This window comes from Schistocerca nitens, chromosome 10, assembly GCF_023898315.1.
Source record: "Schistocerca nitens isolate TAMUIC-IGC-003100 chromosome 10, iqSchNite1.1, whole genome shotgun sequence".
In the NCBI taxonomy this organism is placed as follows: Eukaryota; Metazoa; Arthropoda; class Insecta; order Orthoptera; family Acrididae; genus Schistocerca; species Schistocerca nitens.
Window position 1 is genome coordinate 32,292,566 of NC_064623.1, and position 16,734 is coordinate 32,309,299.

At 43.1% G+C, this 16,734-nt stretch overlaps 1 protein-coding gene across 2 annotated transcripts in view; it reads right to left on the reverse strand.

The window, feature by feature from the left end:
• LOC126210359 (luciferin sulfotransferase-like) overlaps positions 1-16,734 on the reverse strand; it is a 63,904-nt gene that overhangs the window by 15,943 nt on the left and 31,227 nt on the right. For both annotated transcript variants that reach the window (XM_049939574.1, XM_049939573.1), the window contains exons 3-5: positions 7,695-7,794; positions 7,468-7,609; positions 4,824-4,944 (exon numbers count right to left, since the gene is read on the reverse strand). In XM_049939574.1, the coding sequence (XP_049795531.1) occupies positions 4,824-4,944; positions 7,468-7,609; positions 7,695-7,794 (363 nt within the window). The remainder of the gene's footprint in view (positions 1-4,823; positions 4,945-7,467; positions 7,610-7,694; positions 7,795-16,734) is intronic.

The following is a 16,734-nucleotide window of genomic DNA, read 5'->3' on the forward strand; positions in this document are numbered from 1 at the left end:
GAAAACTAAAAGAAATAAACAGTCAGACAACAGAAATGACAGTTTTATTCAAAGACAGTAACTATACTGAAGTCACCGCGATTCATGTTCGTCCCCTCGACGTACAAACGACTTTACACGGTTCTTAGTTGGGTGTGAGATCACGAAGGACGGCAATGCTTGCTCTGTAACTTGCTCCCAAGCTGGCCACAAAGTAGAGCCTTCCATTCCTCCACAAGCGAGGTTCACAACTCCTGAATGGTCGTTGGTGCACGTAGATGTGATCGATGGGATTTGAGTTGAGGGAATGGGCAGACCAGTCCTCACGTGCCAAGAGCTCATCCAACTGCACTGTTCGATGCGGTCATGCATTGTCATCCGTACAGATTACGTCAGGCTGAATCTACCTCTGAAAAGACGCTCATGAGTGCTATCGACAGGGGATGTCAAATTGATTGCATAGTTTTAGATTTCCATAAGGCTTTCAACACCGTTCCGCACAAGCGTCTTCTAACCAAACTGCGTGCCTGTGGAATGTCGCCTCAGTTGTGCGACTGGATTCGTGATTTTCTGTCAGAAAGGCCACAGTTCGTTGTAATAGACGGAAAGTCATCGAGTAGAACAGAAATAACATCCGGCGTTCCCCAAGGAAGTGTTCTAGGGCGTCTATTGTTCCTGATCTTTATTAACGACATAGGAAACAATCTGAGTAGACATATTAGATTTTTTGCAGATGATGCTGTCATTTACCGTCTTGTAAAGTCATCAGATGACCAAAACGATTTGCAAAACGATTTAGATAAGATATCTATATGGTGCGAAAAGTGTCAGGTGACCCTGAATAAAGAAAAGTGTGAAGTTATTCTCATGAGTCCTAAAAGAAAATTCGCTAAATTTCGATTACGTGATAAGTCACACAAATCTGAAAGCTGTAAATTCAACTAAATACTGAGGGATTACAATTATAAATACCCTAAATTGGAACGATCACATACATAATGTGGGTAGAGCCGACCGAAGACTGCGATTCATTGGCAGAAAGAAGGTGCAACAGGTCTACTAAAGAGACTGCTTACACTACGCTTGTCCGCCCTATTCTGGAGTACTGCTGTGCCGTGTGGGATCCGCGTTAGGTGGTACTGACGGATGACATCGAGAAAGTTCAAAGAAGGGCAGCTCGTTTTTCACTATCGCGAAATATGGGAGATAGTGCCACAGACATGATACGTTAATTGGAGTGGCAATCATTAAAACAAAGGCGGTTTTCGTTGCGACAGGATCATCTCGTGAAATTTCAATCACCAATTTTCTCCTCCGATTGCGAAAACATTCTGGTGGCACCCACCTACATAGGAAGGAATGATCATCACGATAAAATAACAGAACTCAGGGCTCACACAGAAAAATTTAAGTGCTCGTTTTTCCCGTGTGCCGTTGTAAGACGTATGCGTTGCCGGCGATGGGCGAGGCATGACAGAGTCTCTGACCAGAGGGTAGTATGTCGTTGGTTGTTGCTTGTCGCTAGTCTGCGCTTGTCTGCGCGAGTCGACAGTAGTCTGGAGTAGTCTGCGCGAGTCGGCGGGAGTCGGCGCGTGTCGGCTGTGTGCTCTACTCGGGACTCTGGTCAGGACTCTGGAGGATGAGTATTGTTGTAGAAGGTAAAGAAGCAGCCTTGCGCATATCTAATAATGTATGTTAATTGTCATTTAATTTGTTCCAAAAAAATGCCCCAACAATAATTTTTACAATATAAAGTAACTTTTTTAAAGAAAAGCATTCATTTCAATTTAAATAATATTTCCAATGCATGATCATTCCTTCCAAGAATCAGAAAAAAATATACGCCACCATTGCACGAAGCTGTGTCAAAAAATTTCTACATAAGAGCAGATATATTTGCAGTTTTTTTTATTGAGGTAAGAATTTTTGCTTTTTTATTCAGAATACAGGGCCGAAGGGCAGCGCTGCTGTCCTCATAAAATTTATCAGGTTACTAAATTTTTTTTATTATTTTGGTGTTTAGGAATTTTTCTGTTTCGAATTTAATATTAAATGAAAAAAAGAATTTTGTGGGAACATTAAATGTGAATGCATTTCTGCACACAGATTATAAATGGGAGCCAATTTTGTTCTGAGGTTACAATATTAACAAATTCATTTAATTATTATTTTTGTGGGGAGTTTACGTATGGTTTATATTCATAAAGAGAAAATAATTTCTGTGGGGAGGCTACACCGTTCGAGAGTGGAATGGTAGAGAAACAGCTTGAAGGAGGTTCATTGAACCCTCTTCGAGAGACTTTATTGTCAGTAGCACGGAAATGACATAGATGTAGATGGAGAAGGAGTACAGTGCCACAATAACCTTGATCAGTGAGTGGATCATGTTCTCATTTTTGGAGGTCATTGTATCTTTGCAACATTAAGCCTTCCCATAACACCTGGAACACCAAAACGATTCTGTTCTACATTACTCATGTATGCATTATGTGCTCCCACCTCTCACCATATGAGGGTGTATCCAGTACTGTCTAACAAAGTCGTTTTCGTGAACTCTGTGTTATGGTGCGGGGAGTCATAATTGGGATTCATTCATTCATTCATTCTTTTCCGTGTCCGCTTAGCATTTTCAGAAGGTAGCAACTCCGATGGCCTTGTTGGATCCCTCGATCAGGTCTTGCGTTGTGCAGGGTTGTTCAAGTTGAGGACGTATTAGGAGGTGGGCTGGGTCTTGTGTTGTTCCGCACTCGCAGGTTGTATCTCCATCAGCTGGAACGATGCCCCATTTTCGCATGTTGGTCTTGCGTAGAGCAACGCCCACCCTAAGACGATCGAGCAATCTCCAAATAGGGTAGGGCAAGTCGTTTCCTGCAGCTAGCTCTTCCTTTACAGGGATATCACGTGGTAGCTTGCTCTTCCACCTGGTGATGCGGTTAGACTCTGGTGTTCCCTCTAGTGGTTGAGTCCTGGTGATGAAGCTCTTTGGCCGGCCGGTGTGGCCGTGCGGTTCTAGGCGCTTCAGTCTGGAACCGCGTGACCGCTACGGTCGCAGGTTCGAATCCTGCCTCGGGCATGGATGTGTGTGATGTCCATAGGTTAGTTAGGTTTAAGTAGTTTTAAGTTCTAGGGGACTGATGACCACAGATGTTAAGTCCCATAGTGCTCAGAGCCATTTGAATCATTTTTTTAACCATTTTTTTGAAGCTCTTTCTCGACTTCAGTCGACGGACTACAGCCTGATGATCATGCAGTGGATGTCGGGGATCATAAGTTTGCTTAGCCCTCTCTACATCAGCAGCAACAGCCCTTCTAATCGTCGGGGGAGCTACTCCAACAATCGGGTAGATTTTGTCGACTGGAATTGGCTTCATACATCCCAACAAGAACCAGCAGCCACTAAGTACTTTTGAAAACACATTGTAACCATCAGCTGTTTTGATTAACCTATATATCTAAATTACTGACATCCAAATCTTCGAACACGGTACAATTACCAATCAACATTATTGTCACGCTGTAACCCTTGACTATATGTGTGTTGTGAGGGCTGTATTCGGCGCTGACTTAATTTTTATGGGTGACAATATGTGACCGCATGGAACAGTGGAGATGGAGGAGCCCTCGAAACGAGAGGATGTTCGACGAATGGACTGACCTGCCTGTCCCCTGACTTACATCCCATCGAGCACATGTGGTATTCATTGGAGAAACGTATTGCAGCACCTAAACTTGCACTAGCGACCATTCAGCAGTTGTCATCCAAGCTGGTGGATGAATGGAACGCCCTAACACGAGAACTCCTTGTCAGCAGCTCGCGGTCTGGTGGCTAGCGTTGCCACCTCTGGATCACAGGGTCCTGAGTTTGATTCCAGGCCGGGTTGGATATTTTATCTGTCCAGGGACTGGGTTTTTGTGTTGTCCTCATCATTTCATCATCATCATCATTCGTGACTGTGGTTAGACTGGACTGTGTTCAAAAATTGGGCTGTGAAAAAAAATTGGGACATTGTACGGGTGTCGATGACCCTGCAGTTGAGCGGCCCACAAACCAAACACCATCATCACAAGAGCTCCGTATCAACCTTTCGGGTAACACTTTACATAGCACGTATTGCCATCTGTACTGATCGCACATTGTACTAAGAACCACGGTCCCCTTTTGTAACGTCCAGGGGACTGTCATAAATGGCGGTAACTTCACTGTAATTATTGTCTTTGGTCAAAACTGTCATTTTTGTTCTTCTCGTCGCACTTATCTTTCATTTACTTCCTGTCCTATACTGTACCACTTATTTCTGCATGCTGGCCGAATTTCGTCGAGCTGTATGTTACTTGGCCAGTGAAACACCGTGCGAAAGCTACTTTCGTCTTAAGAGTTGCACACCAGGGTATCAGATTGACTACATTTCGGTAAATAGAGATACAGGACGAAAAATAAGGGCTACAAGAGTCCATGTGCTGGCACTAACAGCGATGTAATCTAATACTGAAGATATGTCAGCTGAATTTCTAGAAGATAATGAGAAAGCCTCAATTATTACTGTTTTTGTTTCGTCTTAGACTTACTCCTGATGTTGGAGACATCCACAACAGCTACAAAGGCAGTTGTGTAAGCACGTATGAACAATTTAGCTGCTGAGATTGTTTCATTCCGAAAAGCAAATGACGAAGTTCTTGTAGTCTCTGATTGTGCCTCTAGCGTCAGGATACAAATCGTTAGACCAAGGCCTAATGGCTATACAACTCAAGTCACCGAGAATGTAAGTAACGATCTTCAAAGGCTACAGTGTATGAACCGGTCACAGAGTTAATCTCTTTCTACCAGCTTATCTGATCCTGCTTACTCAAGTCGTCCATGAAGCACTCCGCAAACTGGTCGAGCGTGAGGTCGCAGTCCCCCCACAGCTGGTAGTGGTGGTAGAACGACACGATCGCGTCCTGTACGCTGCGCACGACGTATATTACCTGAAAGGCGCAAGGAAACATAAATATTTATCTATGGTACGGGATCGCGTATTGTAATTGCGTTAACACTTAAACTGTCTACCATCAAATGGCTCTAAGCACTATGGGACTTATCATCTGAGGTCATCAGTCCCCTAGACCTGGAACTAATCCAACCTAACTAACCTAAGGATATCACACACATACATGCCCGAGGCAGGATTCGAACCTGCGACCGTAGCTGCTGTGCAGTTCCGGACTGAAGCGCCTAGAACCGCTCAGCCACATCGGCCGGCTTATTCTGTAATCCTCATGGTGATTTGTGCCATTGTCTACCTGCCCTCCTTATTGTTCTTTGGTTTGTACCCGACCGTCAGAGTTTTACTCGGTCGGCTCTTTGGTCGTAAATATAGGCAGTAGTATTATACTAAGACAGTAGTTGTCGTTTGAAAATTTGTCCCGCTGTTATATTGCCTTTCCTTCCTGGTTTGTACCATACCATTAATGTTCTAATTAATCAGTTCTTGGTCGTAAATACAGCCGGAAAAATTGTACTAAGCCACTGGTTGCCGTTAAACGAAAGGAGGGCCTTGTGGTTAGATTTAGCTGTTAACCGGTTCAGTTCTTTGATTGTAATTGCATTTCTCAGTCATTAGTTATAATCTGAACAACCTGTTGTACTAAGCTGTTCGTTTCTGTGTTTGAAAGACCGAGTCATTATTGATGTATTTTAGCTGGATCTTGTGTTCCGCCGAGTGAGTTCTCTTGTAATAAGTGTTCACAAGTGATGTTTTAAGACGTACCTTCAGAGCGGTCCTTATAACTGACAATCAGTTTGGCTTTGAAAACATTAACAGCCAACTGTCACCAGGACTTTAGTCAAAATAATATTGTCAAAAGGGACAGGTGGAGATCCAGTCGCACTTGGTTGCCGATTGAAATTAAGAAGTTGCTGGCTTTGAAGTAAGCATTATCATTCTCATATTGTTTGCTAATCTGTTTAACCTTCAAGCACAGTGAGCATCTTAACCCCTAACCTTTCGACATATAGCTTTCAAATTAAAAGTTAAGTCATCTGTTTTAAGTAATTGATTCACTCTTGTCATCAAAGGTGCTTATATAGCTTTCATGAGTTGCAGTAATATTGTTTGCTGTTTTGCAGTATAGCACTTCAGATTTCTTTTGCAAAGATTAAAAGCTTCATCAGCTTCAGGTTTAAGGTCAAAAGTATTTTGCAAATTTGTTCATTTTGTTAAAGAAAGTTTTATGGTTAAATGCTTCGATTATCTGTAAGACACAGTTTATATATTGTTAAATAAACAGGTTGTGTGAAAAGTTATATTGGTGGGTCCTCCCTTCCATGTTTTTCTTAATTCCAGTAAGTGCCACGTATCACATCCACTATACCCTTTTGTATGTAACAATTTTCTGCTATTGTTAATTTTCGGTATGAAGTATTTCTATGTTTCAGGATGTTTAGATCACTTTCGATACTAGTGGAGTTGTGGTTTTTGTTTATTAGGTGTTCTGCGAAAGTAGAATGTGCGCTGTCAATCTTCAGAGTTCTCCTGTGCTCTGCTTGTTTGTCCTATGTACTGGGCCTCAAAAGAGTTACGTGAGAGTTGGTAAGTTGTGGCACTGCTGAATTTGTCTGAGGTTCTTATGTCTGGTTTTAGCCTTTGTTGAACTGTGTTATTAGTCCTGAATTTACTAGGATGCCTTGCTTTTTCAGAATATTTCCAATTCTATGTGCTGTTCAGCAATGCTGGAATATACCAACTCAAACAGAAAAACGGCAACAAAAGAACGCGGGAAATATACCGGCAACAGTGGCAACAATCGTAAAACCTTGCTGTGATGTATAGCAAATAAGGTATTATGAAATTATTCACAGGAAAAAAATATTTGGAATCAAACAGTACACATAAAATAATGTTTTACAATGTTTTATAAGAATGCTGTTTCTGCATGTTTTAGAATCAAAGAACCCACTGATGATGGTGGTATTTGTCGCTGAAACTAGTTTTGTAATAAATAAACAAATAACAGAAGTGTTTCGCATCAAGGTGGACCCACAATCCCACATTGTTGTTTTGTGTGCAAACACGGACGAATGGAAGAGTTTCAAGATAAAATTATTGTTCATATTACGACCTTATGCAAGCTGTGGGCCCAGCGGGGAAGGAATTATTTAAAATAAATAAATAAATACACATGGCACATGCAAGTCTTTTTTCCCTGTGGAGCAGGACAAGTATTGAGATGTGGATGCATGGATGTAAAATGGATAGTCTACTCTGAGAGGCATAGCCCACTTTGTGGTGCAATTACGACCGTGCAGAAAACATCGGGTAGTAAATTGTGTAACGCGTTTATGGGAAGACTATTAGATGCAGAGAAAAAAACAAGAAACATACTGAAATGGTTACATATTGAGGTACCAATTATCACAATATTTTTACCTATACCCCTAACGCCCTACATATGGGAACTAGATTTTCCTTCTCATTCGACAGAGAATAGTATTTGTTTGTATTGACTTACCTTGGGCTTCACAGTTTTAATCTGCTTAGGCAGCTGATCTAATGGTAAATGGCTTTTAATTAAGCGTGGTGAAACCATCCTTTCCACATGGTCTATCGAGTGAGGCATATTCCTTGTGAATTCAGGCATCAAAGGCGTTATCCTGAAAAATAAACAAAACAGACGTTATTATCAGATGTTGCCTTCACGTGCTGAAACACAGTGAGCGATGCGCTGCTGCTACTTACTCTAGATATGGGAACCTCTGTATCAGTGGGACCCGCTTTGCTTGCTCGACATCGCAGTTGTTCATCAGCAGCCATAGCAGCTCTTGGCTCCACGTGGTGCCTGCCAACAGACATTCCAGTATTGTTACACAATTCGGAATTCATGATGGTAAAGTCCGCGCAGAATTAGGTGGCTAGTAGATGTGCAGTTGGCAGGGCATGTGAAGGGAGAGCGGTAGTGGTGGGGGTTGCGCGAACGAGCTGCAGGGGAAATTCAGACCGCTGGAGTGTATGTGCCATTCTAAACTGAAGCCTATGCTCACATTTTTTGTAAATATTACGTGGAACCCTTCCAAGCCCACACTTGCATAATGATCGTTCAAAAAGGTCTGTCACTTCTGCTTTGGATATTATCTAAAGAGAATTCCACTGGAAATGCAACAAAAGCAGCGATTAATTTTCGCCTAGCTTGTTAACAATTTGTATCTTTCAGAAAAGCGACATGAGTGGAGAATTTTGACTAAGACCTACATATATCTCTTGCTGCCACGTTAAAACTTGTTTCTTTTGCCAAAGCACACCGGAGTTTACACAGCCTCACATCACTAACACGTCGTGCAGACACAATTGTGACCGAGCGAGGTGGCGCAGTGGTAAGCACACTGCACTCGCATTCGGGAGGACGACGGTTCAATCCCGCGTCCGGCCATCCTGATTTAGGTTTTCCGTGATTTCCCTAAATCACTCCACGCAAATGCCGGGATGGTTCCTTTGAAAGGGCACGGCCGACTTCCTTCCCCGTCCTTCCGTAATCCGATGACCTCGGAGTTAGGTCTCTTCCCCCAAACACCCCAAACCAACCCACCCAGACACAATTGTGACAGAATTCTGGTTTATTAAGTTTATTGAGGAGCTGAGGAAAAGTACGGTCAGAATCTTATGAAAAAGCACTCCCTCAGTACAAAATAAACGTGTAATGTCTTCACTTATGACGTTCCAAAACCCATAGCATTCCTCGTTTTACCAGCTATCTATGGTTCTTAAAAACCACATTCTTTCATTGAAAAAAAAAATGGTTCAAATGGCTCTGAGCACTATGGGACTTAACTTCTAAGGTCATCAGTCCCCTAGAACTTAGAACTACTTAAACCTAACTAACCTAAGGACATCACACACATCCATGCCCGAGGCAGGATTCGAACCTGCGACCGTAGCGGTCGCGCGGTTTCAGATTGTAGCGCCTAGAACCGCTCGGCCACCACCGGCCGACCTTTCATTGAAAAAGTCTGTAGTTAGTGGAATAACACCGTAAATAATGAAGTTTTGCATTGTAACCATGTGGTAAAATACTCTTCTCTTTGCGTGCTATCATTTCCCAAAATCTCATTTCGATGTCTCAAACCATTTACGAAATGTGAGGAATGTTGTGGATGTTTCACTCTGGCCTTATCGCTGCCGCACACGATCGCAAATGAGTGTGCTATATCAGATAAGTTTTCTCTAGATTGGTGACATACAGACATCCACCCAAATCTAAAGAAAAATTCGATTGTTAGCTAAGTTTCATAAGCATCAACATGTCTTGTAATATGCACCAAACGCAAAATCATAGCGATCCCTATTTTTCATTGCAAACTTTTTCGACGTCCGCTCAGTGTCTTACTTCCATATAAATGTCACACTAACTGTGAGCATTAACGAAATGATGGCTATGAAGCTCACATGTGTAGCTATAAATAACGCAAAAATAATATTGTTTTACCCAACAATTTCCGTAAAATCGTTTGAGAAAGACTGCAGGACGTACGCATTGATTCTGTGATCGCCGACCGGCCGAAAGGGGTAAACACTTGTCGGCCTCCCCTTTCGAACAAACGAATGAACTCTCCCAGCGCTTTGGACGAAAACTGATCACTGCGCATCGTTCACCGTATCGTGTGCAGACTCTATTGCCTGGCTAAGCGAACTGAAGACCCAGTTTGGGTAGCGGGGTCATCGTACTCACACCTAGGAAGCAGGCAGGGTGAGGTATAGTTGCAGTCAGGAGTGAAGGCGGTCGAGAGGGTGTGACAGGCAGTGAGCGTTCAGTAGTGTACTGAGCTCACCATTGTGATTGCCGTAGCCGATGCAAGCATTAAACATGATCCTAGCGAGATATTTAGTGAATTTTTATCCCATTTGTTGTCATCGCTTATGGTGATGGTAAGCGTCAAATCCTACACTACTGGCCGATAAAATTGCTACACCAAGAAGAAATGCAGGTGATAAACGGGTAGTCATTGGACAAATATATTATACTATAACTGACATGTGATTACATTTTCACGCAATTTGGGTGCATAGATCCTGAGAAATCAGTAACCAGAACAACCACCTCTGGCCGTAATAACGGCCTTGATACGCCTGGGCATTGAGTCAGAACTCGGATGGAGTGAACAGGTACAGCTGCCCATGCAGCTTCAACACGATACCACACTTCATCAAGTGACTGGTGTATTGAGACTAGCCAGTTGCTCGGCCACCATTGAAAAGACGTTATCAATTGGTGAGAGATCTGGGGAATGTGCTGGCCAGGGCAGCAGTCGAACATTTTCTGTATCCAGAAAGGCCCGTACACGACCTGCAACATGCGGTCGTGCATTATCCTGCTGAAATGTAGCGTTTCGCAGGGATCGAATGAATGATAGAGCCACGGGTCGTAACACATCTGAAATGTAGCGTCCACTGTTCAAAGTGCCGTCAATGCGAACAAGAGGTGACCGAGACGTGTAGCCAGTGGCACCCCGTACTATCACGCCGGGTGATACACCAGTATGGCGATGACGAATACACGCTTCCAATGTGCGTTCACCGCGATGTCGCCAAACACGGATGCGACCATCATGATGCTGTAAACAGAACCTGGATTCATCCGAAAAAATGACGTTTTGCCATTCGTGCACCCAGGTTCGTCGTTGAGTACACCATCGCAGGCGCTCCTGTCTGTGATGCAGCGTCAACGGTAACCGCAGCCATGGTCTCCGAGCTGATAGTCCGTGCTGCTGCGAACGTCGTCGAACTGTTCGTGCAGATGGTTGTTGTCTTCCAAACGTCCCCATCTGTTGACTCAGGGATCGAGACGTGGCCGGAAGATCCGTTACAGCCATGCGGATAAGATGCGTGTCATCTCGACTGCTAGTGATACGAGGCCGTTGGGATCCTGCACGGCGTTCCTTATTTCCCTCCTGAACCCACCGATTCCATATTCTGCTAACAGTCATTGGATCTAGACCAAAGCGAGCAGCAATGTCGCGATACGATAAACCGCAACCGCGATAGGCTACAGTCCGACCTTTATCAAAGTCGGAAACGTGATGGTACGCATTTCTCCTCCTTACACGAGGCATCACAACAACGTTTCACGAGGCAACGCCGGCCAACTGCTGTTTGTGTATGAGAAATCGGTTGGAAACTTTCCTCATGTCAGCATGTTGCAGGTGTCGCCACCGGCGCCAACTTTGTGTGAATGCTCTGAAAAGCTAATCATTTGCATATCACAGCATCTTCTTCCTGTCTGTTAAATTTCGCATCTGTAGCACGTCATCTTTGTGGTGTAGCAGTTTTAATGGCCAGTAGTGTACATAAGCAAGCGAGAGGCGCAATTTGCAGGACACACGCTTTCTTCAAGCGCAATGCACGTGAACGCGCGTACGGCGACAGTCGTTTGAACTGTCAACACTACAATCCTCGTCGATGACTCGATCTGTGTGACCCAGCAATGTTCGTGAATCGCAGTATAGACGGTAAACTTAAAAGCGAGATGCGCTTGTGATGAGTAAAGTGGCCTTTCGTGGAAGAACGCCACATCTGCCCCATGAGATCACTAAGAAATAGTTTGCTGTCTGGCAGTGCATGTGGTGATTTACAGACAGTTTGATGACAGGCGTCTTTTGCGTTAGTTACACCTAAACTACTAAATGGATAATCCAATTCATCGCACCCAATACCATTTACAGATTACATATCTAACACCTCCCCAGGACAGAAAAATATTCGGTATTTCATCTGTCCTATGTAATGACAGGTCGCTGTGTAATGTCGTTACCAAAAATCTTCAAAAGTACTTGACCAATTCACTTCAGATTTTTGCATTGCACTCTAATGAACATTCGGACGGATCGATGCTACATATGTTTGTAATATACATATAATATATAAGTATATATGTAATATACACGATGTAAATTTGAAGCTGACAAACCAGAATAACTCGCAAAATAAGCTTCACACGAAAAAATGTGTAGAATCCAAAGCTGATTATTTTCGAGAGAGACATCTGCTGGTGCTAAAATTAGCTCGCCACCCCAGCCCCTGGGGGTGGGGCTGGAGGCAACTTTAAAATTTCAAATGGGAGCCCCCATTTTTTATTGCAAAATCAGATTCTACATAAAAACTACGTACATTTTACCTTAAACATTTGTTTTGAGTCTTGGTAGTTGGCGCTGTAATTCAAGAAAATCCATGTTCTCATTTATGCGTAGAAAATGGTTACAGATAAATAAAAAATACTTATTTACTTGGTAAATTTCTATTCGCTAAAACTAAAACTCTCCCTCTCTCCACATAGGGTGGGATTTGAGAGAGAGGAATTAGAGTTTTACAAATGTTGACCCACGAAACAAACAAAACTTATCCGAATCTTCGGAAAAAATTGATACGTGGGTCAACATTTGTAAAACTCTTAATTCCTCTCTCAAATCCCACCCTATGGGGAGAGAGGGAGAGTTTTAGTTTTAGCGAAATAAAATTTACAAAGTAAATAAGTATTTTTTATTTATTCGTAACCACTTTCTAAGCAGAAATGAGAACATGAATTTTCTTGAATTACAGCACCAACTACCAAGACTCAAAACAAATGTTTAAGACAAAATGTACATAGCCATCTTTGGGCGTTTGAATCATGGGGCCTTTCACACAGACGAACGACCGGGGAAGCGGCGGAATGTGCGTACACCGCATTTGGGGGACCGGGTTCCGCAGTATATTGAGAAGAACCCTAGCACAAGGATCAGGCCAGTGGCCCGTGAGCATGGTGTAGGCCGAGGTACGACAATGAGTGTCCTACAGGGAACTGAGTCGCACGGAGGCCACTCTGAACATCTGTTATGGTGTGGATGTGATGCGGCTCTGTACTATGTTCTGGGACGATCTGTTGTTGCACGCACACCATCTATTTCCGGAAAATGTTCATAGGACCTTTTTCCTCCAATTCCAGCCAGGAATCTGTCTCTCCAGTTTGTCGGTTTTATTAATGTTCATAAAGGGGAAACGTTGTTAGCAAATATCTCAAAAAGTTCTTGATCAATTTACTTCAGAGTTTTACACGACACTCTAATAAACATGGGCTATTTTTTAACAACATCGTACACGTTTTCTGTTAAAGCCGAACGCGAGAAAGAAAGTTCTACACTGTGAAACTGTGCGATTTCATTGTCTCTCTCGTATGCCTTTTTAACTGCGATGGCAGGGCATTTAAACCATTAGACAACTACTTTTTCTCAATATATTTTTTTCGCCTAGTAATTAATTTAAACAAAAGTTGTATACCCAACAATCTGCTGTATTGTTTCCCTCCTCGCAGTTCATTTCAACAGCAAATAAGAAAGTTACATTAATGGCTTATCAGCTTAAGATTAGACTACTACTACGGAATGTGAATAGTCAGAAACTTTGTAATTCCACCCGTTCCCATATTAAAACTATTGGAAATACTTAACTGAAGCTGAAATCCTCACAGTTCCAGCAACTGAAGAGCAATCTCTCGTAACCCACACACCAATGATCCTAGCCAATATACCCATTCATTTTAAGCGGCCCAATCAAGGTTTCTGTCGCTGTAACGAGAGATAAGGCACAAGGTCAGAGAGAGGGCGAAGAGGAGATGACAGAGAGGCAGGCTGAGAAATGCACATAGATCAATTCTGTCCTTTTTATTGCTCATGAGAACCACACATTGCATGTCGTAAAACCATACAGCGAGACCTTCAGAGGTGGTGGTCCAGGTTTCTGTACACACCGGTACATCTAATACCCAGTAGCACGTCTTCTTGCAATGATGCAGGCCTATATTCGTCGTGGCATACTATCCACAAGTTCATCAAGGCACTATTGGTCCACATTGCCCCACTCCTCAACAGCGATTCGGCGTGGATCCCTCAGAGTGGTTGGTGGGTCACGTCGTCCATAAACAGCTCTTTTCAATCTATCTCATAAATGTTCAATAGAGTTCATGTCTGGAGAACATGCTGGCCACTCTAATCGAGCGATGTCATTATCCTGAATGAAGTCATTCACAAGATGTGCACGATTGGGGCGCGAATTGTCCATGAAGACGAATGCCTCGCCAATATGCTGCCGATATGGTTGCACTATCGGTTGGAGGATGGCATTCACGTATCGTATAGCCGTTACGGCGCCTTCAATGACCACCAGCGGCGTACGTCGGCCCCACATAACCCCACCCCAAAACATCAGGGAACCTCCACCTTGCTGCACTCGCTGGACAGTGTGTCTAAGGCATTCAACCTGATCCGGTTGCCTCCAAACACGTCTCCGGTTGTAGGCATATGCGACACTCATCGGTGAAGAAAACGTGATGCCACTCCTGAGCGGTCCATTCGGCATGTTGTTAGGCCCATCTGTACCGCGCTGCACGGTGTCGTGGCTGCAAAGATGGATCTCGCCATGGAACGTCGGGAGTGACGTTGCCCATCATGCAGCCTATTGCGCGCAGTTTGAGTCGTAACACGCCCGGGTTCCCGGGTTCGATTCCCGGCGGGGGTCAGGGATTTTCTCTGCCTCGTGATGACTGCGTGTTGTGTGCTGTCCTTAGGTTAATTAGGTTTAAGGGGCTCCGGAAAGGCTCAAAATCATGAAAAGTTCAATTTTTACTTTTTTGCGTTTTCTGCATCTGCAGAGTATTACCTTTTAATAGATATATAATTTATTCAATTCCGAAGACTACAACTATTTTTAAATTTTTTTTGAAATGTGTTCTACATGGGCGTGACCCACTGTGGCGCTGTTAAACTGCTGTCAGATGGTGTTATTATTAACGTCCGTGTTCATCAGGTACATTTTAGTGATGTGAGATAAAGTATGTGTTGTGGCTAACCTGTGATGGTTCAATATATATCGCTGGTGTGATTGTCGATTGTTTCATGTTTATTTACTCTGTCGTTATCTCGAAAATATTCGTAATTAATTCTGTTTCTTGAGTCTCTGTTTTGTGAAAGTATAATAATGAGTAAAAGTAAAGTTATTAGAAATCCTCTGAAGGCTTTTAAGAAAAGGAGAAATGTTGGAAAGCCAAAGGTATGTGTTATTACTGTAAACAATAAAGACGATGAAAATCCCCAACATAGCTTGTGTCCCAAAGAAGAAGACAGTTGGTGTAAATATAACAAAGGATTGCTAACTGGTGAAGTGTACACTCATAAGCATAGTCTGCCTCATGCAATAATGGTGATAAAACCTATTTTCAGGACTTAGCAGCACCTGAACTGTTGAAAAAGTGTATTCACGGAAAAACTCAAAACCCCAATGAAAGTGTAAATAGTGTTATATGGTCGAGAATCCCCAAGACTGTATTTGTTGGAATAGAAACACTTCATTTTGGTGTGTATGATGCTGTTGCGACTTTCAATGATGGCAACATTATAAGGTGCAAGGTATTTAGAAATATGGGAATGAAGATAGGTTCTAACATGGTACGAGCGATGCTTGCTTTAGACAAGGAACGCCTTCGGGCTGCAGACAGGGCTGTAAAGAGTCTAGAAATACAAGCAAGAGTAATCAGGAGGAGGAACAAGAGGAAGCTGGAGGAGGAGTTTGCAGAGGATGAAGATAATCCATCCTATGGACCCGGAATGCACTAAAAAGTTAATCCAATCTTTGTCGCTCGATTCCCAAAACTTTTATTTTCTCAAACTAATTACATGTTTTCTAAGGATCTTCCAAACATATTTGTTTCAAACTTTCAGTAAATGTTACACAGTACCTTCTGCATAATTTAACACAGCCTTTTTCCAAAAAAACTGTATATTTTTGAATATATAAATAAAAAATTGCAAAAAATGTTGTGAATTTTCATTACAATTGAAAAAAAATCATCTTTAATAACTGAACTAAAATTTTGTAAAATCCCTGTGTTAAGTTGTAGCCCATATTCCAATAAATAATCTGTAAAAAGTTCAACTTCCTACCTCAAATACTTTGTGAGGAAAGATGTAATTTATAAGCGTTATTTTACCATTGCAAGTATAGGGCTTTCCGGAGCCCCTTAAGTAGTTCTAAGTTCTAGGGGACTGATGACCATAGATGTTCAGTCCCATAGTGCTCAGAGCCATTTGAACCATTTTTTCAGTCGTAACACGACGTTCTTTTGCTACACGAAAAGCATTATTGAACATGTAGCTGTCAGGGTTCCTCCGAGCCATTATCCGTAGGTAGCGATCCATTGCAGTAGTGGCCCTTGGGCCGCCTGAGCGAGGTATGTCATCGAAAGTTCCTGTCTCTCTGTATCTCCTCCATGTCCGAACAACATCGCTTTTGTTCTCTTGGAGACGCCTGGACACTTCCCTTGTTGAGAGTCCTTCCTGGCACAAAGTAACAATGCGGACGTGATCGAAGCGCGGTACTGAGTGTCTAGGCATGGTTGATCTACAGACAACACTAGCCGTGTAACTCCTTCGTGGAGGAATGACTGCCGGCCGAAGTGGCCGTGCGGTTAAAGGCGCTGCAGTCTGGAACCGCAAGACCGCTACGGTCGCAGGTTCGAATCCTGCCTCGGGCATGGATGTTTGTGATGTCCTTAGGTTAGTTAGGTTTAACTAGTTCTAAGTTCTAGGGGACTAATGACCTCAGCAGTTGAGTCCCATAGTGCTCAGAGCCATTTGAACCATTTTTCGAGGAATGACTGGAACTGATCGGCTGTCGGATCCCCTCCGTCTACTACAGTTCAATTCTTTTATCTTGGCGGCTCGCGCATGCCCGCCCAGACGCGGGAGATTGCTGCGTTGCT